Raw genomic sequence first — 24164 nt, 5'->3', positions numbered from 1 at the left:
TGGACACAAAAAATAAAATTTACATTTATTTGTCAGAACAATCACATGTATAACAGTGCATTTAGAGATAAATGGTCACTTTCCTTATCAATAAAAAATTACCTGATTCTTTGACAGTTCATTATAGCTTAGAAGGCTGATTATTGTAGGGTTTTAAAGGTAAAAATCATTAGTCACAGATGTAATACTTTATAATGCAGTTGAAGCCATTCAATCTATATCTGGAGAGCTGTGCATAATCCAGTTTCTATAAGGTGCACCTATAGAAAGTTTTGGTTCAGTGAATTAAAAAAAAAAGCAGGAAGAAAGGTTTTCATGTGCAATTGAGTTATGCAAGATTATGTGCAGGTCGACAAACTCAAAACAGCCCATAATTTAAAAAAAAGAAATTGAACTCGACTATTTGTGAGAACTAGTTCAGTTTGAGTCTAAAAATGTTTTCCTTCAGATTTTAGACTGCATGAAAAGCTTGACAATATTATTAAACTTGGTGTATTAGAACAGCGTCAGTGTGGCTGTCATCAACATTCACTCGATTTTTTGTGTAACAAACACAAAAACACATCACATCAGACTGAAGTGCATTAAAAAAGGCAGAAATAAATGGAGAAAAACAATGACACTGATTTTCCAGTTAAAACCCTGTTAAAGGTAAATGTTACATTTTATCCTATCTTAAGGCATAAAATAAGTCTTGTTAGTAAATTGTGGAGAAAATAACTAAAAACTGAGCATCTCTTCCCTTTTTGCTGTGAGTGAAGATACCCGTGATTTCTTTCCTTAACCCTTGTGCTATCTTAGATGACCCCACCCTCAGATTGACATGTTCTCCCTACCATGACAAAGGTGGATTAAGGTGGAAAGATCTCATGTAATCCATGGACACCAGTGAAGATCAAAAATCATTGAAGAAAAAAGGTTCAGCGCACTGTCTAGTGGGCTAGATGACCAAACTCTTAATGTTAAGGTGCCTAGAATAGCACAAGGGTTAATCTTCTCAGCTATCCAATAACTCAATGAAGAGCGTTTGATGCCCCATGAGAGAACAGCTCACAACAATTTACTATTAACTCAAACCAGACAAAAAATGTGATCCATCACAGAAGTGCCAGTGTATTTTTTTCTCCTTTTTTGTAGTTTTATCTACCTTAAGGCTCAAATGCAACTAAAACATTCCAAATTTATAATTAATTATCCACAAAAACTATAATCACTAGAAAAGTCCAGTCAGGAGGAAAAATTGCCAAATAACTAAATTATGTTCTAGAAATAAGAACAAGATCATAATCTGCACAGATTCTGCACCTTTGCATTGATTTGTGCTAGTTTACACAGTGAAAGTAAAAACTAAAACAGGAAGGAAAAAATCTTTCAAGTTCCTTAGAGCTGAGACACAGTGGCCAGGTGAAGCATCTCATGCAGGGAGCTGGAGAAGTTATTAAACAGTGAAGGCGCGTCTGTCTCATGGCAGGATTTCCAAGCGGAGATGGAAGTCACAATCCTGCAGGGACAAAGAAAAGGGCTGAAGCAAAGCTGCTGCAGAGAACACCAGAGACACTTAAAAACCCGTGGAATCCTTTGTAGGTTTTCCTTTTGACATTAAGACAGAAGTTTAGAGGTGTCTGCTCACCTGTCATCCCTAATGCGGTAGAAGAAGCCGTAGCCATGATGCACCATGGGAGCCACCACCCCCAAAACTGTTGTGTATCCCACCAGACTGGATGACAGCACAAAGTTACCTCCACCCCCACTGCATTACAAAGACAGAGGTCCTGAGTTAGCTTGCACTGCAGTGATTTGCTTTTTAAAGAAGAAGACTCACGGATAAACTCCAGATTTTAGTGACATTCAGATTTTTTTTTTAGTACTTAGACCAAAATTAACATATCTGCTAAAATAATCAACTGGTAATAAAACCTACTAATCAATAGCAAATACCAATGCCCTATGAATCACATCAGCCCCCACTGATTATGATATACCGTAAATTCCGGACTACAAAGCGCACCCGATTACAAGCCGCACCCACCCATATTCACGTGTTTGACTGCTTTTTTACATACACAAGCCGCCTCAGAGTACAAGCCGCGCATGTGTTAGCCGATATTGTTATCCTGCCAGATCACGCCCAGCATCCCAGAGTGAGTGTAATTTAGTAGCACATTGTGTGTGGTGCCAGTTTTGCCTCTGGGTCAGGTATTTGGGTGTATCGACATCTGTCAAACAGCATCGACCTATATTCTGTTCACAAGTCCCTCAGTTATGGTGTTTTTATTTCATTTTTTTTTTACTCATTGACAATCTAGGTATCTAACATAAAATTACAAACAGTAACCATATAATCAATATTACATCCCTCAGTTATAATGAGGAAATTTACATCCGCGATTCCACATTTCCCATGAGTCTTAGGGGCTAAAGGCGGGGCCAATGCCCGGCTCGCCATTCTGTTGTACGTGTTTAAGAATTAGCAAGTAGCAGCAGTGCATGGAGGGGTGAACGGGAAAAGCTCTCCTTCCGCTTGTGTCGCAGCAGCGTTATGGGAGTAACAGGACTGGTTAGAAAACACACCGGTAAAATAAAGCAGCGGCGACTGAAAAGCGCGCGCCTCAGCGTGATACGCGCGCCTCAGTGCGGCGCGTGGGTCAGAATTCAGAAGCCTCTGCACTCCGCGGACGCCTCTGCGCTCCACTCCCGCACCGCGCGCTCCTTGTCTCCCCTTCCTATCTACTCCGACACCTCTGGCCAGGGCAGCTTGTAGGAGGAGCACTTGTCCCCGTTGCGCCGGTGGATGGAGCAAATCGTTTCTGTGCAGAGCAATCGGACTTAATACTGTACGTTTTGCGTATGAGGGGCGGATGCGTTGTTACGTGTGGGAGCCATCAGACTGCCATCGGCCCCGCAGCTCAATCAGCAGGAGAAGATGTCTCCAGCTCACACGGAGGCTGTGAGTTTTTCAAAGCAAAATTCCGCTTTTACGGTTTCCTTAGAAACCGTAAATGGAGTGTAAATTCACTCCATGCGCTGTTCTCTCTGTCACGCAGCAAACCGGCTTTTCCAAACCCGTTGGTGACGGTGGACTTTTTTACGCTGCTTTTAACGATTGCTTTTAACTTGAAAGCTTCATCATAATGTAGCGGCGATCACGTGCACGTTGGGTCTAACGGCCCCAAAGGATTCTGGGATGCGGCCGGGCATGCGTGTTTCATTTTGTTGAACCATGACTGAAGTGTCTAAGACAAGAAGTCAAGTCCATGCTGTTTGGCTGCTAAGAGGTGTGTTAAATAAAAATGCCTCGTGCTTGGTGTGAGAATTCAAACTATTCACTGAGTTCGAAAGTACGTACATGGCGGCCGCCAATTAAATCCATAAATTAGCCGCGTCACTGAATAAGCCGCAAGGCTGTAAGCGCAGGAAAAAAGTAGCGGCTTGTAGTCCGGAAATTACGGTACATCCAATTGTTGGTCAAACGAATCGTTACACCCCTTCAAACACTACACGTGCTGGAAAACAGAAATATATGACTTTAGTGGGCAGCACCTCCTTGAGTAGAGGGGATCGGTGAACAGCTCTAGATCTTGTATTCCTTCCTCTTTGGCAATGAGGTAAAGCCCAAGAAGATGCCTGTCAAAACCTGGAAACAGCAAAAGTGTCAGTCTGAAACCATTGACTGTTGTAAAAAAAATGCCACACAAGCAGAAAATCTTTGTTACTTGATCATTTATTGATCACTGGAGTGTTTTGGGGAAAAAAAGATGTTCTTGCAGTTTTTTTCTTCTAATTTTTCTTCTTATGCAGAAACTTCTGATCAAAACTAGCTCAAATCTGAGCAAGAATTTACTTCTAAACTGGTAAATAAAAAACGTTCTATTAGACTGTTGAAGTGAGAAAAAGGCTAAAAACTAAAAAAGGCTGTTTTGTGTGTATGTGCTAAAAAAGCAATTCGGCTGATTAATTATTTTTGCAAAAAAAAAAAGGAAGTAAGCGTCTTAAAAATATATTAGTTTTGTTCTTTTTCAAGCATTAGGTTTAAGTGTTCCCACTGATACAAATCTACTTTAACAGTTCCTTAGGCATCACTTTTCAATTGTTTAATTATTATTCTGTAGGGTTCTTTATGTTGAAGTTTTTTGATGTTAGATTAAAAATTAAAAAACCCTAAAGAGATGTTTTTCCTTCACAGAAGTCCAAGACACCCTCTTCTTTTTGCCTTCCGGCTGCTCCCCGTAGGGGTCGCCAAAGTCCATCATTTGCTTCCATCAAACTCAATCCACAGTATTTTCCTCAAACACAACAATCACCTACAATGCACAGTGACTGCAACTTTGAAAAACTACGGTGGCCCAGAAGGGTCACAACACAACACATTAACTTTATACACAACACACTAACTTTACACACAACACACTAACTTTACACACAACACATTAACTTTACACACAACACATTAACTTAACACACAACACATTAACTTAACACACAACACATTAACTCACAACACAACACAATAACTCACAACACAACACAATAACTCACAACACAACACATTAACTCACAACACAACACAATAACTCACAACACAACACATTAACTCACAACACAACACATTAACTCATGGCCCAGAAGGGTCACAACACAACACATTAACTTACCTCACAACACATTAACTCACAACGGAAGTAAAGCAGCAATTGAAGTGCTTTTATTCTGAAATTTCTACTGGGCTGAGCAGCTAACTACCTAACAGAAAGTAATGTCACAGTGAGCTGTGGAGGGAGCTGCACGCGCGCTCCTCTCCTCTCCTTTTTTCCGCTCTGTCCTCTCACACAGGCACGTGCAGTCCCCAACACACACGGCACGCACACACAGGACGGAGCAGAAAAAAGGAGAGGAGAAGAGCGCGCGTGCAGCGACAGAGGGGGGTGTCAGAGCGGAGGGAGGAGTGTGTGTTCATATTGTGTGTGTTTAGAGGAAGGAGAACCGTAGTAAAGACAAAGTTTCTGGCAACACTGCTGCTAGCTTCTCTTGTAGCAATAACGTGCTCCCTCCACAGCTCACTGTGACATTACTTTCTGTTAGGTAGTTAGCTGCTCAGCCCAGTAGAAATTTCAGAATAAAAGCACTTCAATTGCTGCTTTACTTCCGTTGTGAGTTAATGTGTTGTGAGGTAAGTTAATGTGTTGTGTTGTGACCTTTCTGGGCCATGAGTTATTGTGTTGTGAGTTAATGTGTTGTGTTGTGAGTTATTGTGTTGTGTTGTGAGTTAATGTGTTGTGTTGTGAGTTAATGTGTTGTGTTGTGAGTTAATGTGTTGTGAGCTATTGTGTTGTGTTGTGAGTTAATTTGTTGTGTGTAAAGTTAATGTGTTGTGTATAAAGTTAATGTGTTGTGTGTAAAGTTAATGTGTTGTGTATAAAGTTAATGTGTTGTGTGTAAAGTTAATGTGTTGTGTGTAAAGTTAGTGTGTTGTGACCCTTCTGGGCCACCGTAAAAAACAGTATTTCAACGACATGTGAAAATAAAATTCATTTTAGTGAATCTCACCATTTCCATTTTGAGCTTCGGCCATCAGTTTGTTGTGTTTATCAAAAGCCACTAGCATAGCTTTTCTCTTGTTAATCACCTGACAGAGACATAAAAAAAATCTTCATATCATCTATTGAACATTTTGCCTATTAAAGGCATTTTACAACGCTTACATTACATGTGGGGTCCATCATGGCTCTACACCAGTTCACAGCCTCCTGGGTGCATGGTCGCATGGTCTCTGTCCTGCCATGGAAGAACTTGCGTGTCGTTGCCGTCTCATAACAGCTCCCAAGCCTGAGGGAAGAAAGAATAGATGTTTGTAATTCATTCACTATTTTTAAGTTAACTTACACTAGCAAAAGCTGAAGTATCTGCGTCATACTTCTTGTGCAGTCTGTAATAAGCTAGCTGCATCGCCAGCTGAACAAACGTGTCTGGATGCAGCTTCTTGTCTCTAATGGCACTTTTTCCAAACGCTGTGAAGGCGTAACACACAATCTGAAGGTCTTTAGTCTGGAACACCAGAAATAATAGTCATACTTCTGCAAATATAGACAAATGTTCTTTGTATCTGGTCTGTCTAGGCTTACAGATTCCAAATACTGCTGTTTGGCATGACTGATGTCACTGCGTGCTTTCTCATCCAACGTAAACAGCAGCTCTTCAGGAAGAGGCATCTGTCTGACCCTGTCTGACCCCTAAAATATGACAGATCAGTCTGCAGCAAAACAATTTAACTTTAGAGTGGAGTTAGAGTCAGGTTTTACCTTCCATTTGCCTTCTGCAGCCTTGATTTCCTGATCAAGATACCAGCACATAGACACGAGCACCATGGCATCGTATGGAGCATGCTGCAAAACAAATATTCACAACATTTTTTACATTCCTTTTGACTGCAAAACATTGCTGTCAGAACAGTTTTTATGCCACTGGCAGGACAACCAAAACTCACATCACACGTGGATCCGAAGGTGCCGTCTGAAAAAACGATAGAGTTGTATGATTTGTCACCCCAGCGGATCATGGGGTTTCCTGCCAGGGCTTCCACGGTCATCTGCAATAGTGTAAGATTCACAGAATCAAATCTAAATGTCATCCTGGTCAGAGCGGGATTCAGATAGTCCAGGTTCTTACATTTGTGTAGTTCTCTGGGGTGGAATAGGGTTTTGACTCATCCAGTGAAATAACAAACAGGCTGCTCTGAATGGTCTCCAGGATGCTTTCATTGTGAGGATCGATGCTTATTAGATGTTGTCTTGCCTGTCAGATTGTAAACGAAAGATACATTGCTGTAGAAACACGTCAGCATGTAGGATTTTTTCCAGAAAAGAAACCCAATCCACTTAAATGCTCGTTTCCACAAAAGTCATTCTCCCACCTTTGCCCAACGGGTGCGCTCGTCTGAGGTGAGAGCAGCCACGCCTTCTCCCAATGGCTCCCTGTCGCAGCGCTCTTTCACATAACTCAGCTGCCTAACAAAAACAACACATTTTCGTTTTACACTAAGAAAATTGTGCTAAAATCTACCACTCCATCACCATAAAATTCAATAACAAGGTAAGATTCTGAGGAGTATAAACGTTTGAGGAAAAAAAAAACTTTAAAAAAACAGCTCAAGAATATCTTTCAAATGTGTTTGCATATTTAAAATTATTACCCAAACAACACCAAAATCTACCACTTTCTTAATATTAAACAGCTGACATTCTACCCAAATTCCAACAATCCCATCAGTTTTTACAGTTCCATTAAGCAACACAACTGATGTTAAAGTAAAACCAACCAGAGGAGGCGAGTCATCTCACCAACATCTTTATAGATAAACACTGTGGAGAATATATCAATTTTAACAACAGAACAGAGGTTTTTACAATTGCTTATGATCACATGTCTGTTAATAAACTGAGTTTTTATTGTAAAGCCACGTGTTTTTTAAAAATGCTAACAGTGGATGTATCTCCAAATAACTTGCCATCCCACTGGCTTATATTGAGATTCTATTTTGGTGATTTTATGGCACTTTATCTGCTGTAACAGTGTGTTCTGTGAGTTATACATTAAGATAAAGGCATTGCAGTTTCTATGTTTACAGAATGATTTGAGTTTAAACTTGTTAATCGTTCAATAATAATACAATAATGCCATAATGAACCTGAAACTGTCCGAGTAAATGTTGTCATTTTTTTAACTTCAAAAATCACAAAAATTGATAAACAGTTGTTATCTTTTACAACAAAGATCAGACACGTAGAGACAAAATAAAAATGCATAAATCAACACAAAAAGCAAAAAAAAGTCAAAAGAATGTGCAAAATGTCCAAAAAACTATGCAAACCTCCACTGTACTACATACAAAGGTCTAAGGATTTATTCCAAGGGGTGTCACAATTATGACAGAATTTTTGGTGTGTTTGTTTTAAACCAAAAAATCAAAGCGAAAACTGAGCTAAAATGAAAGCAATGCTTGCCTTTCGTGTGTTATTGTCCACAGCTGATGGGATTGTCAAACTCACCTCTGAGTTCTTGAGAAGCCTTGTGTGCTTGCTTTTTACCTGAGAAGTTCTGGAGGAGTGAGGATTTGTCCATCATGAAGTGCATCAAAAGTAAAGATCCGTCCGCGACACATAACCACCAAATGGGACGGGCACGGTCCCTCACTCTCTGGCATGAAGAAGTGCAGGTTACACAGCTGCAGCACAGAAGCTGATCAAATGTGTCGACGTTTTGCACTTGGATCTAGAGGTAGATTGTAAATTCTTTACCTGTTTGGAAGTAGTTATGAATGGAGTCTTTCTTTACTCCAGGTACTTTGCAGGTATTGAAGAGCATTCTGAACTGATCCATGTCGAATGGAGTTTTACCTGATTTCTGAGGAGCCAATCGCTCTCTAAAAATAGCATAAAATAAAACAAAAAACACGTTTTAACTTCACATGTGACTCAAAACAGCTTGGAGAGAGAAAGGTGTGCATCCACGTCTTACGTGTGGAGCAGGTTCCAGTACTGTAGTGAGTACCAAGTGCTAATACTGGCCCTCTGAAGACAAGTTCCATCTTCTGGAGGCCAATGATGTTCCAGGTATGGAGCAGGACCACCAAAGTTTACATTTAACTGAGAAGGGATGCGGACCTCCAGGTACGCCGCGTCTAACCACCACTCCTCCAGCTGAAGAGCATTGAAGAAAAATAATCAGTAAGTAAATCATGCCGGTACAAAAGTAATGCGCATGTGTTGCCAAAGTTCAGCTGCAGACCCAGTTCCTCTTGTTCCTGGCTCTTTGTAGAAGTTTCTGATGCAGCTCTTTGCCAATGCCATCTTGGAATTTCTTCACAATGTTCACTGTAGCTGCAAACTCTCTCTCCGTTGCGAATGGATGAACTAAAAACAAATGTAAGGAAAATGAGTTTGCTATCCAAACAAAATACATGCATTTAATTATTTTACCAGTTCAGGTAAGAAAAATATTAAAAGGCAGATATTAACTCATCAAAAATTTATAATTTTGTCACCTATTGTACTACAGTATATTTATCAGAGGTGTTGTGATATTTTACAATTATGTTGTTTTTTTTAACCATTTTATTTTCTAGATCACAGACACTAGCGGGTAACAGTTTATTTCAGGGAATACAGAATACATGTACATTAAAAAACATTTTAAATCTACAAAAAATGTTCCTACTTTTAATTCATAATCATACATTTAACCCATAATTCCATGCCATAAAGGCAGAGGTGCAACACCTCGAGACGTCACTGATACCATCTGAAACCTCTGAGTTTAAAAGGTACCGACCGCCCCATGTGGTGAACTGAAAACATGTTCACCTTTGGAACAGATACAGTAGATGGTCAATGCAGAGGCAAACTGATAAAAGGCCATTATGCAATTTTATTTTCATAGAAGATTGTGCTTTTTCCTAAACCACGGATGAACCCAAACCAAAGCTGCAAAGGAAATAAAACCATTTTCACCCTGATCAAAAGTCTCATTTAATTTAAAAGTAAATATTTAAAGTCTACATGATATATGATCAAACATGAGTAGGAGACACTCAAAGAAAAAAAATGGATCCTACCAGCATCTAAGTATTTAGAAAGGCTGCTTTGAAGTGAAGGGACAGGTAAGGGGGGCAGGCTGTCTTGGTACTGAAAGGTCCGCTCAGGAACAGACTCTGACACCCGACTTGCCATTTCTTCACCCTAAAACCCAAACAGCAGTCAATAGTGTGTGGAAAACTCTGCACTGGCTTTGGCTAAGAGAAGAAGAATAAATTAACTTACATCTTTTTAAAAAATAGGGATACAAAAGATACCCCAACATTTTGCAATATTTATAATACCTGTACATGTGATTTATTATCTTAACTGAGTTTTGCCAAACTAAAGTTAAAATGACATGAACACCACAAATTCTGATACATGTCCAGTTCTTGTCCTCAACACTGACTGATAATATGGCACATTCTCCTTCCATCCATGTAATTACAACAAAATAAATCAAACTGGATGTTCAAAGAATTGAACTTTAAAACACAAAATCAAAGTGGCTTCAATTTTTAATGTCATAAACCCCTAACGTCTGTCTAGAATAAATAAAATCTAAACTCGTTCAAGCTTTCAGTCTACTGCTGGACTAGTACATCCAGATCCTGTCTGTTAATTCTTTAATAGTTAGCTAAATCACACAATTCTTTCACACACTTGGGACACAAACGATTTTAGTAAGAACATTACACTGCCAAGGAAGTTTTTATTTATTTATTTAAAGACAACACAAAGTATAATTTAGTCAAGCTGTTGAATATTAATTTCATAATTTCCCGTCGAGGCTCACGGGACCACATAAACTTGAACAAACAAAGCTGTCAAACTGCAGCTTCGCTGCTTTGCCGCTAATGCTAATAATGCTAAACCTCTGAAGGAGAGTTAGCTCTATTATTAGCTCACCTTTTAGCACGTCGAATTCAGCTCACTGCATGCACGCACTCCACCAATTTAGTATGTTAGGCCCGTTTTGAGGGCTCTAGGGAGAACAGGAACTGCCAGTCTGTTGTCCTCAGCCGCTGCTGCAGAGCCTCGCGCTCATCACCTTTGACCCACTGAGACTCGGTGCCAACCCAAGCGCAGCACGGAGAACGCACTACGCATGCGTCGACTATTTACCCCCCCCCCCCCATTACTATTTACAAAAGCTTTTTAGAAATATAAATTGACATAGTATTCTAGCATCTGTAGCTTAACGAGTGTAACAAATCCAAAGATTATCAAGTAAACTATATAATAGTAGAGTTTCAGTTTTTGAATTGTGGTTGTTATTTTTGTCTAAACTAGCACCACATCTAATCTTTTGCCAAAGCAACTTTGTCAAAAGATTCATATGTTGAATATTATTAGATGTTTAGCACCAATCCACAATTAGGGATAAATGCATTTCACTGGGTGAATACATGTTTGAACCCCATTAACTTTACCCATGTATATATATAGAAACAACCAAGTTTTTAATGTATTTATTGCAAAAGTCAAATTTGAATACCATATGTTAAAGTTTTATTGCTTTTAAATTTTTCACATGATTTATTGGCAGTGATGAAAGATACAATCCTCCTTAGAGTGCAAACAGTCTGACTGCTTTTGAGTATTGGTCATTTCTTCACTGAAAGAAACACCCATTTTTTTTATTCATTCATTTTTTGATCAATGTGAAACCATCACGATTGAATGACACTATAGGTATTTATTGTTTTTAAAAAAATACAACAAAAAATGCACAGAAAATGTGGAATAAATTTATTTATTTCATTTGTTAACATGTGTCAGCATTTTGTTCATTTTGCCCATTCTTGGGCTATAGTAAAACTGTGTATCAGTGTATCAGAAAACTTTTTTTTCCAGTAAACTAAATTATATAAACATAAGAATACCCTAACAACAGAAATATCTTTATTATTCAAACAAACATTGCCATATCTTGTTAGAGATTAAGTAATTTTCTTTCGCTAGGGAAAAAAAACATTTTTTGTTTTTAATGAGTTGAACATTATTCCAAATACTTGGAGGGTTTTTGCAAGTCTTACATGCCATATTTGCTGATGATTTCCTTAGCATTTGTAATGTAGGTTGACATGGCATCATCCTTGGACATTCCTGAAAAATTGTGTAAACAATGGAAAAAGCATCAGTGATAGCATACCATTGAAACAGACATTAAAATCCCCACTGGTATAAAAAGGGTTACCTTTTTTTTATAAAAATCAAAACTTAAGATATTTTTTTAACCGTAAATCAAAATGAAATATGGAGAAATTGCAGTTGAAGAGAATTGGGATGTGACATTTGTGATTTACAAATGATGGATTTGTTTAGCAGATTGCTTAGGATAACCTACATCCATTTTTACCCATACTTTGTCAATACTTTATTTCACAGATTTCAGTCAATAAAGCAAACCTGTCATTTTACAAACATTATTATTACCTTTTCTTGAATTCCAAGATTCCCACTTTGCCCTTCCTGTGGCATCTAGCGCTCCTGGTTTGTCTGATGTTGAGAAACACCAAAGAGGAGGGTTGCTTTAAATTCTGCATGCAATGAAGTTAATGCAAAAAAGTGCATTGATCCCTTACCTATGTTAATGTCTCCAACAAGGGATTGCTTATAAAGACCATATAGGGTCAACAATTCGTCGTTTGAAGGCCTAGTCTTTACCTTCTTCACATCCTCTGCCACCGTCTTAAAATCTGCCTTTAAATGAATAGAAGATCGGCTATAAAACAGTATGTGAACTTAATAGTTAAAATATAGGCAACTTTTAATATAAGAAACGAGGTTTTGTAAAAATGTGCATATTAATAAGTTGCAGGCAACACCAAATCAAAAATGTGGGCATAGTGTTTCAGCCAGGGCGCAAAGCCTGGGAAACCAAAGTTTTGGGGAAACAATGGGCTTTTATTTCAGACTCTGGGGCTTTTGTGGCTGTCTGAATAATCTGCTTTACACAGGATGTAAGGCATTGCTGCGCAGATCATTATGCACACTTAAGACAGATCTAAACCCGAAAACCATGTGCTGTACAGAGGTCATTCTTTAAGTTATGACTTACATCCACCTCAACCAAGAGTTTAAATCATCTATTTACATTTTGACATTGAAGCATTTTCGTTGTACACAAACTCTGATATATTCCTGTCAAAGGGTCCAGCATCAGGACCACAGACGGTAAAACATCCTGCTTCTTTCATATCTCGGTCAAAGATGCACGGGGCAACGACCATTACAATGTCATTAGAACATTAACGCTACTATGTGGAATGAAAGTAAAGCTCAACGTGATAAAAAAAAAAGCAAAAAATAAATAAAGAGAAAGAAAAGATAAAGAATAGCAGTTACCTCGAGCGACATCTTTTTGAATCAAAGCAGCAAAAGACCACAGTTGAACGTCGACGGTCTGCACGGTTATGCGCAGCTGTAATTGCAACACAGCTGATCAGTGCAAGATTTGACAACCAATCAGGAGCCTGAGGAGGAGGGACCATGTTTGATCTCAGACGCTGATTAGTTGTCTGTCAACTTCAATGACTTCAGGACAAAAAAATCAGAAACATTAATAGTTGATCTTTTTATGCTTATCCTTCGTGTAATTCCCATTTATCATCATGAAAACAACAAATGTTTTTTTTTCACTGATCGTCGTAAATGTCCAGATAATTCTGTTTGTTTGTCTCCTTTAACTTACATCGTTTTCAGAGAAAATGTCATTAAATGAACGTCGCGTGTCCTTTTCACAAGCCAACATTAGGCGGCGCTGAAGTAAATGAAACTAATAGTTTTTAAATAAAGGTTTCGAATTCAAACAGCATGGCGGCGCCTCAGTTTAACAAGGTAGAGGGAAACGTTTGATGAAACACTCTTTTAGCTTCAAAAGTCACGTAAGTTTTAATGATTTGGTCCATTAGTTTGTCGTCAATGCTTCTCATTTACTGATAAAATGAATGTAAACTGAGCTAAACCTGTCAGAAGGGGAGTTCTTTTAGTTTTAACAGTCGTGCCTTGGGTGGGTCGCGTGCTCCAGATTTTATGCTGTGAACAGTGAAAACTTCTAACATTTTGAGTAAATAAGTCTGATCTCCTGCTAATGTGTTTGGGAGTTGAAAATGCTCCCATTTCTTTCTGTTTACTTCACAAAAAAACTAGAAAAAAATAAATAAGTGATGGAAAACTGTTTAGCTTTTCAATAGTTTGACCATTTTAAATGTCAAGTCCCCTTCTGAGTCTGTGGAGGCCAGGAAAACCTTTTATTAGGATGGCTTGTGTGATTATTAAAATGGCATGACAAACTTCTGTTCAGCCAATTATGTGCTGTGGGGTTAGTGTAGATCATTATTTGGAGAGTTATCACTAAACTAAGTTAGACAACTTTAGAACTGGTCATCAACTTGGTAAACTTTTTGTTTTTTCCAACCACAGGACTAAAGTAAAGATTTTGATCTCATTATGCGAGTTTGTGGTAAAGATTTATTTGTTGATTGAAGACTGAAACTAGCCATTGTTTGGGGTTTGTTCTGCCCGGTGATATAAACTTATGGAAATTAATTTGATACCTGATGATCAAATTTGGGTTTGTTTGATATAGAAAAGGAAAAGGGAAGTGCGGATTCTACTTTAGACCTTTCTTAATTTTGTTTTAATGACAGTACTTTGGAAAAGTTATTTAGCAGAAAACGCTTAGGTTTTTAAATCTAACGTTTCTGGAAAACTTTAAAATCTGATTTCAGACAAGCCATGGCGACTTCTGTAAAGCCAGCCACTAAGAAAAAGCGAATCCAAGCAAAGACCTCCTTCAACTCACCCTTCACCTCACAGTGGAGCCAACTTCCCCAAGAAGATATGCATTTTATCCTGAAAACGTTAACGGACAAAATGATTTCAACAGGTCTGGAGAAAAAAGAGGTGAAAGTGTTTCGATCATGGGGGAAAAGGAAGGAAGAGAAACCTCCTTCAACAGCTGAATCTTTGAGCCAGGAGACTCAGGGGGGTGAGCTCTCCACAAACGGCTGGACGGATGTTGCAGCAAGACGGCAGCTGGCCATCGGCATCAACGAGGTCACTAAAGCTCTGGAGAAGAATGAGCTCCACCTGCTGCTCGTGTGCAAATCTGCCAGACCAAACCACATGACTAATCACCTGATCGCTTTGAGTGCTACACGAGCTGTGCCGGCCTGTCAGGTGCCACGCCTGAGCCAGAGTCTGTCAGAGCCACTGGGCCTGAAAAGTGTCCTCGCACTGGGATTCAGGCGATGCTCCTCTATAGACCAAGAGATGTTCACTGACACTATTGATGCAATCAAACCAAGAGTTCCTCCGCTGGATGTTGCATGGTTACAAGAGGCAGCGCCTAAAGTCCCACCTGAAGTTCTTGTTGGCATGGAAGAGGAGGAGGAGGAGGAGGAGGAGAAGATGGAAAGAGGTCAAAAAAGAAAACTAGAGGTGGAATCTGAGATTCCGGAGGTTCCCTCTTCCTGCACACTGCAGCCTCTTAAAGTGAAGAGAATTGTTGCAAACCCTTCAAAGAAAAGAAAAACCAAACCCGAGAAAAAATCTGTCAAATAAAACAGACACTGGAAAATAGAGGAAAACCCCCTTTTTTTTCAGATAGTTTTGGATTCCTGTTTTGTTTTTATTTTCATTTTTAGTTTCTAAAGTGTTAAATTCAAAGAGTAACCACAGCGAAGTTTCATCATAGACAGGACAGTTTTAATTACTGAATCCAGCTCACTGTTTAGTTTTTGCGGACAGTTTTATTTCCTTCATTGAACGAACACACTTGTTAGTATAATTCACTCATATTGTCTATGAACCAGAATGCTGTTAATAATATATATTTATAACACATGGGTCAAATATAAATGCTTTTGTTTGTTGCATAGAAAGGATATAAATAACAAAAAAACAAGGAGTTGATGATAAGGAGTAGTATTTTATAAATGTACTTTTAATACTGTTTTTATCGCTTTCAAGGTAAAATACTGAAAAATCTAAAATGCTGGGAAAAACAATACAGTAGTAGCTTCATTTGGAAATTTTACTTTACAAAAGAAGTCTACAGTGCAGTTATTTAAATTTGTGAAAGGTGGGGAAAACCTAACATGTATTATAGATGCACATTATTTACACTCTGAAAAGTAATGTGATTAAAAAAATGCTTTTCATTTTAATTCAAGACTCGCCTAATACTGCCACGAACAATATCCCTTTATTACTTCTACATTATAATCATAAAAGTATTAATTGATGTTCTATCAAACTAGCACAATCTGGGATTAGCAGACCAATTAAAGATGCGTAATTTCTTCCTAAAGCAAAATCTTCACTTTTAACTGTCATCCTAACTGAATTTCCTCATTTCAAGTTGATCATACTTATAAAAAAAAATACTATTAGCATCTTTTTTACAGTTTGAAAGCAAATGTCAATGGTTTGCCTTGAAATGCAAAAGAAATGATGCAAAGATTACTCACATTCTCCTTTCAAATGAGTTTATTCAACCAGATTATCAGGTATCCATGCTGGTATAGCGGATGTGTTGAAATGGATTGTTTTGCATGGGTTCACGTTTGAATGAGGCTGGTACGAGTTCTTCAGTTTTAATCACAGCTTATAAGGGCTTTTAATAAAAATACTGTTGTTCAGTTAAGATGTCTGTCAGATCAAAAACTCGCTCCTTCATCCCAGCTGCAAAAGAAAAACAAATACTTCAAAGTAAGGCGGATATTTGGGGTCAAAGTCCCTCATACGTTTGACTGCTAAAGCGATTGCTGAAATTAATTTTGTAGCAAAACGCACATGCTCAAGAGTTCATTCAAACAGCTGCAGAAAAAACATCTTACAAATAATGCCAGCATCATTCTTCTCATCTGACTTCAGTGTCAACATTTTTGGCAAAAAAAAACATTTCAATTCTGAAGCAAAAAACAAGTTTGTACTTTAAATTGTAAAGGGATATAAATAAAACTATGTAAATACAAACAAAACAGCAGCCTTCAGTTCTGCAGAGCCACAGTAACAGAAACACTAAGCCAGCAAACATGTTTGAGAACAGCTTTAGTAAACTGCTAGCTCCACCTTAGAACAAGTGGTGGAACAAAACATAGTGAAGTCAAGGAACATCCTGTTGATTCAAGCACAAACGGCAAGAGCCCTCAAGTCGCTCTGGAAGCTTAAAAAGTCCAATTTTAGACTGACAGAAATATGTCTCAATATATTTTGAAATCTACAATTACAAATATAGCGACTTTCACACATTTAGCTAAAAAAAAAAAGTACCTTTTTTTTTAATTGTCTCACAATATACAGTACCATGAAAATAAATAAAATCCAGAGGTGTTAACAAAAGAAGGATGTGGAAACACTCCTGCTACTGAACAACTTCTGAACGCCTTTGAACCTTTTGAGTGTTGGACTGAGTCATTTTGTTGGTTAAATGAGAATGCAACAGCAGATGAATGCAGCATATGCAAAACGTTTTTCCCTTTTGATCAATCAAACACTTTACTGGAGAAACTCCTGTGCTTTTTTTTTTCAGCATCTCTGAGTTTCTGTGCAAGTGATCTGTGAGTCTCAGATGGTGAAATAAACTGAATCCATGTTTAATGACAACTCCTTTGGAAAAAGAAACAATGCTGTATTGATTGGAGAAATGTTCGTTGGACAATGACTAATTGCAAAGAAAAATGTTGAGAAATTAATAGTTCAATCTTTTTCTAACTCCGATCAAAATGCTTAACTAATGATCATCAGCTTGTTTAGGAATTAAGAAAATTGTGCTTTATTAATGCGATACCTTCTGTTTTAAATCTATTTTCATTAAACTCACTGGCTTCCATGTAGCTTATAAGAAAATGCATCAGATCAGCCCTCAAAAATGAGTATGGCATGGCTTTAAATGCTGAAATAACTATTATTTATATGCAATTTGCAATGTTATTAAATGCACCAAATAATCATACGTTTTTGCAGTTTTTGTTCCAGGTAATATTGTTTTCAGGTTTAAAAGTGAAGTGTCAGCAGCCCCTTCTGAAGCTAAAAAGTGGGGGAAAAACCAAACAGCTATAGCAGACATTTGACTGACCACACTGACATGTAGAAAAAGGAAAAAACAAACAAACATGGAGCAGTGATACAGTTAAGATGAGTTTTAAAAAAGTTGATATTTGTTCATGTTTTCTTATTATCGTTCCTTGAAATCACATGACATGCCCATCTCTCACAATAAGCGTCTGCTGAGGACGGAAAAAAACAAAACAAACTCACAAAGTAATCCTCTCGAAAGTCAAACTGGGGAGTTTTCAGTGAGAGCGCGGGTGAGGAGCTTGGTACGGGTCGGATATCTCAGGCATAGCATGACTTCACATTCAGGATGACTAAGTAAAGACTTTTCACCTCCGGGCGCACAGAGAAAGTTCTTGATGACACCAGATTTGGATGAATCCACCGATGACCACCAGGCTGCTTTCAATGCTGTATTTCTCGAAAATGTCGAGATGGATGGCCTGCATGTCCAGGCAGAGTATTTCTAAGGTCACTGACAACTGTGTTGCGCGTGTGTGCGTGCTAGTGTAGCAACTGGAAGAGCTGCTACTGAAGGACGAGGCCGACCTGCAACACAAACCAACCATTAGTCAGTTTTAACAGAACGATTAGAGAGAAAGGGGGAATTTTAAAACTCCTTCTATAGAGATGTTCACAAAAGCAAAGAGAATAGATTTCACATATGATTAGTGTTCCCTCATTTATCGCTGCGGGCGGGGCTTATATTCCATAAATAACCCAGTACAGGTGAAATCCACAAGGAGGCATTACAGATTTGACGAAAGGCCGTAAAACCCCCACTACAAACTTTATAGACTTTTCTCCGACAGATATGAACATTTTCCCTCTTGTTTAAACGCTCAAAGTTCAAACTTTCAAAGAAAAATAAGTCCAGTGTTATAGAATGAAACCAAAGATCTGCCAAAGACTTATGGAGCTTGAACGCGTTCTGTACAGGAGACACGGTGCAGAGGAAATTGATTGACTCGCTCAAAGGGGAGTCAGGACACAGAACATTGTTAAAAAAAAAAAACATCCATTGAAAATAATTGACAAAACAGCAAGACTGTGAAAGGTGAACCGTAATATAGCGAGGGGACACACTATTAGTGAACATACCGCTGGCCAAGAATACTACCAAACAAAAGATCACTTAGTTTTCAGCATTAAAAAACATATTAATTATGTTTTCTGAACAAAGAAATAAGTTGCAGTTTAGTATTTAAAATTGTAACATGTAATGTTCATTACTTAAATACTTACTGACACATTAAAAGGATTTTTTAACATTATATTTGAATACTAGACTTCTGTGGGGAAAATTATCGCCTGATTTTGACATTTGAGCTCACCTGAGTTGTAACTGTAAAATAAAAAATAAAAGGAAGATCAAGAAAAAAGAAAAAAAAAACTGAATTTGCTGACAACTTTGTGAGGAAACATGATCCAACCTTATCAGGGTCCATCGAGGGACATTTCCAGTTGTAGAGGTAATACTGTAGGTTTCCATCTCCTATGCCGAATTTGAGCTTCTCCAGAAATGCTTTGTTCTCCATTAGATCCAAGGCATTGAACACATCAAATCCTTTCTGTTTGACAGACAGAAACATAAAGATTAAGAAAATAACTTCAAATAGAATATCAAAACCAACTTACTAAAGCCAAAAATAATAATTCAAGGCATTCTGTGTTTGCTTTTTGAGGTGTTTTTTTTTACCAGTTTGGCCAAGATCAGTGCATCATTCATTAGGTCCAGTAGTGGGGTTTGTGTATGAACATTGTAGAAAGAGTAAGCAGCCTTTAGACTCCTGTGAAGGGGGTGATGCATCACAGTTGAAGGCAAAGTGTAGAAACTAGCCAAGTCAGTCAGAACACCACCTGAACCCTGGAAAAGCATCAAACACACTCAGAGTTTACAGAGCGAAAGAATTTGACAGGTGAGAGCTTTCTGACAGAAATACCTCGACGACATAAGTGTCGATGATATTTTCCTGTGGTAAGAACCAGTGAGCCACTTCCTCCTCCCCCATGGAAGGTGCGAGCTGGAAACGTCTTAAATATTCGTGGAGCAGCTCCTTGACCTGCCGGATGTCCCGCCTCTCCATCAACCGCAGACCGGGAGTTTTGATGCTCTACGCGTGGAAAGGAGTGCAAGTGGAAAAGTTGAGTCCTATTTAAATAACAGGAAACCATAAAAAGGGATCATGGAATGACAATTTCAATTGTTTACATCTGGTAGCCTGTAGAGTTTCATGGTTCTCTGTAGAGTCATATTTCGGCTCAGATGGGAGAATTTTACTTCCACGAGCTTCCTGGGATTCAGTGAACGGTGCCAGTATCTGCAGGAAAAACAAAAAGTAAAAAATAAAATAAAAAGCTTTCTGTAGCAATGTCCTAACGGTCTGACTTTCATCCATCATACCTGCATGTAGAGACTGGTTTAGGCAAAACTACTCCGGCGGTGTACACTGCCTGAAAGATTCCCTCCAAGTTCACCCTCCGTGTGATCTCTCTGATTAGCACAGGAGCAACACGCTTTGAACGCAGCTTCTTATGAACACACAGGAAGTTGATTTCTACCATCCTTTTTATCCTGCAACAACACAAAAATGCAATCTTGGTCTAAGAGGGTTTCCATCCACACACACACACTTTTAAAGAGTGTTGATTTGATGTCAGTGATTTCTCACGTGTCATAGATGCGAATATCTGCAGGGATGGCACTAATGAAGCCAACAAGCTTCTTATTGGAGGAGACTCTCACTCCACAATGCCACTGAGGTAACCATCCAGGAGGACGCAGAGCCCTAACCGGACGAGGGAGGCAAAGGCGTTCAGAGGGGAAACAGACATAAACAGAATCGTTCAAGCTGCTTACCATTTCAGGAAGTTCGGTGAATAATCAAATCGGAACATGTTATCGTCATCCTCCACATAGTTTTCATTTAACAGCGTGTACAACTCCTTCAGCTGAAAAAGACAATTACTCAATTACTCAACCGTACCTGATCAAATGGGGGTGGGGCTTATTTTCAACCAATGACTGTACGTACTACATCTGCATTGCTAAGGTCCAGAGTGTCCCACATAAAGCCTTGAGGTAAAGAATATGGCTCCTGTCTGATGTTCTCTTTGTCAGCCTCTATGGGTCCATAACTGGTCACGACTTCATCTGCAGAAATAAGATCAACAGACTCTGGCATCACAAAATTTCCAGTGACGGCTTCCTTATTTCAATTACTATAATAATCCAAGAGAATTGTTTAACACGTAGACACAAACAGCATTAATGAAATCTGGTTCAGTTAGTCCTGTTTAACCCTTGAAATGCGAGCCCTACCAAATGGTAAGGTACCTTTAGAAAAGAGATGTGTAAAAACATAGTGTGTATTACTCACCCAAGATAATAAGCAGTAGAAAAAATGCTTCAATTTTTTTTTTTTTTTGGTTTGTCAAAGACGCACTCCAGTGAAAATTCTGTTTGTATTATGTTCTAGTGACATTTTTCTCATAATGTAGGAAATATATTTAAAACATTACCCTTAAAAAAGGATTTCTAAGTATTATTATTCAAATCGTTGTGAATCAGCAGCAGACATTAAAGTGCCGTCTGAAAAAGCTTGTACTTGTGACTAAGAAGCTACAATAGACGGGCCACAAGCTCCTTGCTCTGCTCCATTCTGATCCATTCACTTGTAGACTAATAGATCCATGCACGTCTTCTTTTTCTTCGTCTGGTGTCTGGCTTAAAACTGTACGGCTGGATAGCTCTGATATTGCTCACCATTTTTGTTACACCACTAATGTTAGGTATGGGTTGTGAGGGCCTGTGAACTAGCTGGAGAGAGTGTAAACGGATGGATGACGGAAAATGGGGGCAGGCTTACTCCGCTGTAAGAGGTTAATTTCTGTTCTGCAGACACTATGTTGTAGAAAACGACGCAGGCTAAGCATAATCAGAATTAAAAGACCATTGGGAACAATCAAAAGATGATCTGACTGGGACTTTAAAGAGTTCAACTAAGTTGATCCACAGTGTGTATCCTCCTATGAATGATCAAATTTAATTCAAACTTAAAGTAGCAAGGTTCGTGTATTGTTAGCAGATATGTGTATTTAATTGAATAAATGTTACTGGTTTGAAAAACATACTGTTAAGGAAAATTGATCATTAGTGGAGACAGATCTAGTTTTGTACACATGTCTAAAATGTCCAGAACACATTAAATGTGTCTTTTTTATTTTGGTACTTACTTAACTTCGGGACAGGCTGGGTGTCCCAAAACTGGTACTTGTGCTTGGCTGCTTCATCGATACTCTTCGCTGGTCCTTGGCAGGAAAGCAGTTCCATGGCTCTTTGAATGTCCTGCAGCTTCTGAATGGGCAAACCAGGGTTCTAACAGCAAAAAGGAAACAGATTTGCAGTGTGTTGTAATGACAGCATGATGCCATTTCCCCAAGAGTGAGTTCCCGCACTTCATTAAATACATATATATGAAAGCATAAGCAAAACACAAAGTTTAACATAGTTACAAAAAACCCGACAGAAGTTCAAACTATTGCTAAATCTTCTTCTTCCTCTTTTGGCTTCTCCCATCAGGGGTCGCCACAGCGAACAAGTCGCATGGTAAACTTGGCAATGTTTTACGGCGGATGCCCTTCCTGACGCAACCTTCTCAAACTGGGCTTGGAACCGGCACAGAGGTAGAGAAGGGAAAAGGGAGCAGCCCGGAGTCGAACCCTGGTTTCACGGACGGAAGGCGCCGCAAACCAGCACGAGCTAAACCAGCTCCCAAATTATTGCTGAATAACTCTGCAAATGTATTACATTTACTGCAGTACCAAGGATGTTGCAATAAACTTCCTCTTAAATATAAACTCGCCCATGAAGGTGCAATTAAATTCTTATATCACACATTGTGCAATATGATGTATTTACAGTAAAAAAAAAAATTTTTTTGCATCCTTGAAGGCACACCAAATATTTAAAGCCCACTCCGATCATCTTTTGATCTTTCTTAAAAGTGTTCCCACTGCTCTTTTAATCATGATTAGGCCTTTTTTCGTCAAAAATTGAAAAAAAAACTGTCGTTTTATGTTCATCACCGTGAGATGTTTACCACACTTCCCATCATCCATTTGTTTACACCAGCTTACAGCCCCTAACAACCCCAACCTAACCTTACCAGTGCAACAAAATTGGTGATCGATTCTGGAGTCACCTAGCAGGATCCCAGTTCAGACGAGGAAAATGAAGACGCACATGGATCTATTTGTCTACAAGTGGATGCATCAGAATAGAGCAGAGCATTGAGCTTGTGGCCTGCCTTTTCAACAGCCTTTTTCTTTCGTCTGCTCATGATTTAAAACGGTTTGAACAAAGAAAGACTAGGAAATACAATTTTACGCTTAATTCTTTTCATAAATGTCCTCCATCATGTTAAAAACAACATGATAGAGGACAAAACAACATAAAACACAATTTTCATTTAACTTGGGTCTTTATAGCAAAATTCAAAGTTCTACATGTTAAAACATGTCAAGAACGGGATTTCCTTATAATAAAGTATAAGTTGAAAGCATAAAGTAGGAAGTTCATTTCAAATGTCGCAAACGCGTTTCACTTGAGGTGTTTTGTTTATGTATATTATAAGAAATGTGTGCAAATGTTCTTGTATCAGCATCACACCTTGATCTCCTGGGAGTCAGAGGCAGAATCAGACTTGGTTCCCCCGGAACTCGGCTTCTCTTTCTTCCTCTTTTGCTTCTTTTTCTTCCTCTTGGCCCCCAGCTCTCCTCCCGGACTGCTGTGGATATAAATGAGGATGGAGCCGCAGAGCATCAGTGAACGGAGGCTGACTTCGCAGGACTCACGCGCACGCGGAGCTAACGTTCACTTCCATAGCAACGAATGACAGCTGAGCTACTTCGTGCGGGCTAACTAACGGTTCGTCCTCATGAATGGCGGTCATGCCGTTCAGTTGGGACAGCAACTGTAGGGGGGGACGCCAAAACGCACAACATACTACAAAGGAAAAGCATTCGCTATACATTTTCTACGTTTTACCAGCTTTACGACATTTGCGTCTGCTAACATTAGCAAGCTAACTGTGCTAGCCACTCACAAACTGGCAGGGGGAAAAAAAACATTATTGCGTTTCACAGTCGGACAGGACAGGCCACCCCTCACCCCTGCATATGTTCATTCTCTTCCTCGTTGTCTCCGTCTATCCCGCAAGTATCCTGGTCGTCCAACTCCAGGCTCTGTTGACTGGCTGCGGATTCACTGTCTTCCGCCATCATGAAACAGTTTATTTAAAACAGGCAACGTTAAATTAAGAGCTCCCGGGAAATGGGCGAGAGATGAAAACACAAAGAAAATGTCGAAGGAGTTGGCGCCCCCTATAGGGAAAAATTAGGCAAACAAGTTTTCAGCCATGGAAATGTTTTATGTAAAAAACTCAAAAATGTTCTCTGGCCAAAATTAAAAACGATTAAAAATGTTTTTATTCTTTAAAAAAAGTAAAGTAGTTTTTATTTAATTTT

The 24164-nt window shown here is 38.8% G+C and overlaps 4 protein-coding genes across 5 annotated transcripts; 1 reads left to right on the top strand and 3 right to left on the bottom strand.

Moving 5' to 3' along the window:
- Positions 1-13: 13 nt before the first annotated feature.
- crot (carnitine O-octanoyltransferase) lies at positions 14-10645 on the bottom strand. Its single transcript, XM_004077881.4, has 17 exons — positions 10479-10645; positions 9608-9731; positions 8782-8906; positions 8512-8693; positions 8292-8416; positions 8082-8190; positions 6908-7001; positions 6664-6789; positions 6482-6583; positions 6297-6380; positions 6120-6227; positions 5912-6042; positions 5700-5823; positions 5545-5623; positions 3541-3634; positions 1631-1750; positions 14-1501 (listed from the first exon to the last, which is right to left on the bottom strand). Exons 2-17 carry the CDS (start codon positions 9720-9722, stop codon positions 1381-1383), a joined length of 1839 nt encoding a protein of 612 aa, XP_004077929.1. The 5' UTR covers positions 9723-9731; positions 10479-10645; the 3' UTR covers positions 14-1380.
- Positions 10646-11306: 661 nt separating this feature from the next.
- acbd7 (acyl-CoA binding domain containing 7) lies at positions 11307-13050 on the bottom strand. Its single transcript, XM_020710198.2, has 4 exons — positions 12921-13050; positions 12158-12275; positions 12009-12071; positions 11307-11678 (listed from the first exon to the last, which is right to left on the bottom strand). The coding sequence occupies exons 1-4, from the start codon at positions 12930-12932 to the stop codon at positions 11605-11607; spliced, it is 267 nt and encodes an 88-aa protein (XP_020565857.1). The 5' UTR covers positions 12933-13050; the 3' UTR covers positions 11307-11604.
- Positions 13051-13360: 310 nt separating this feature from the next.
- On the top strand, positions 13361-16862 carry rpp38 (ribonuclease P/MRP subunit p38). The gene is made up of 2 exons (XM_011485250.3): positions 13361-13459; positions 14306-16862. Exon 2 carries the CDS (start codon positions 14313-14315, stop codon positions 15138-15140), a length of 828 nt encoding a protein of 275 aa, XP_011483552.1. The 5' UTR covers positions 13361-13459; positions 14306-14312; the 3' UTR covers positions 15141-16862.
- On the bottom strand, positions 16050-24025 carry nmt2 (N-myristoyltransferase 2). 2 transcript variants are annotated; one of them, XM_004077879.4, is made up of 12 exons: positions 23809-24025; positions 23308-23425; positions 21873-22014; positions 20672-20790; positions 20497-20588; positions 20309-20425; positions 20041-20211; positions 19849-19957; positions 19580-19750; positions 19336-19503; positions 19070-19207; positions 16050-18185 (listed from the first exon to the last, which is right to left on the bottom strand). In XM_004077879.4, the coding sequence occupies exons 1-12, from the start codon at positions 23919-23921 to the stop codon at positions 18165-18167; spliced, it is 1479 nt and encodes a 492-aa protein (XP_004077927.1). In that variant the 5' UTR covers positions 23922-24025; the 3' UTR covers positions 16050-18164. The 2 variants fall into 2 exon arrangements, with proteins under 2 accessions (XP_004077927.1, XP_011483554.1); XM_011485252.3 differs by having other exon boundaries at positions 23308-23422; positions 23809-24013.
- Positions 24026-24164: the final 139 nt, after the last annotated feature.

This window comes from Oryzias latipes, chromosome 16 (assembly GCF_002234675.1).
Source record: "Oryzias latipes chromosome 16, ASM223467v1".
Classification (NCBI taxonomy): domain Eukaryota; kingdom Metazoa; phylum Chordata; class Actinopteri; order Beloniformes; family Adrianichthyidae; genus Oryzias; species Oryzias latipes.
Note: the sequence above shows the minus strand (reverse complement) of the source record. Positions and strands in the feature narration are given on the sequence as shown.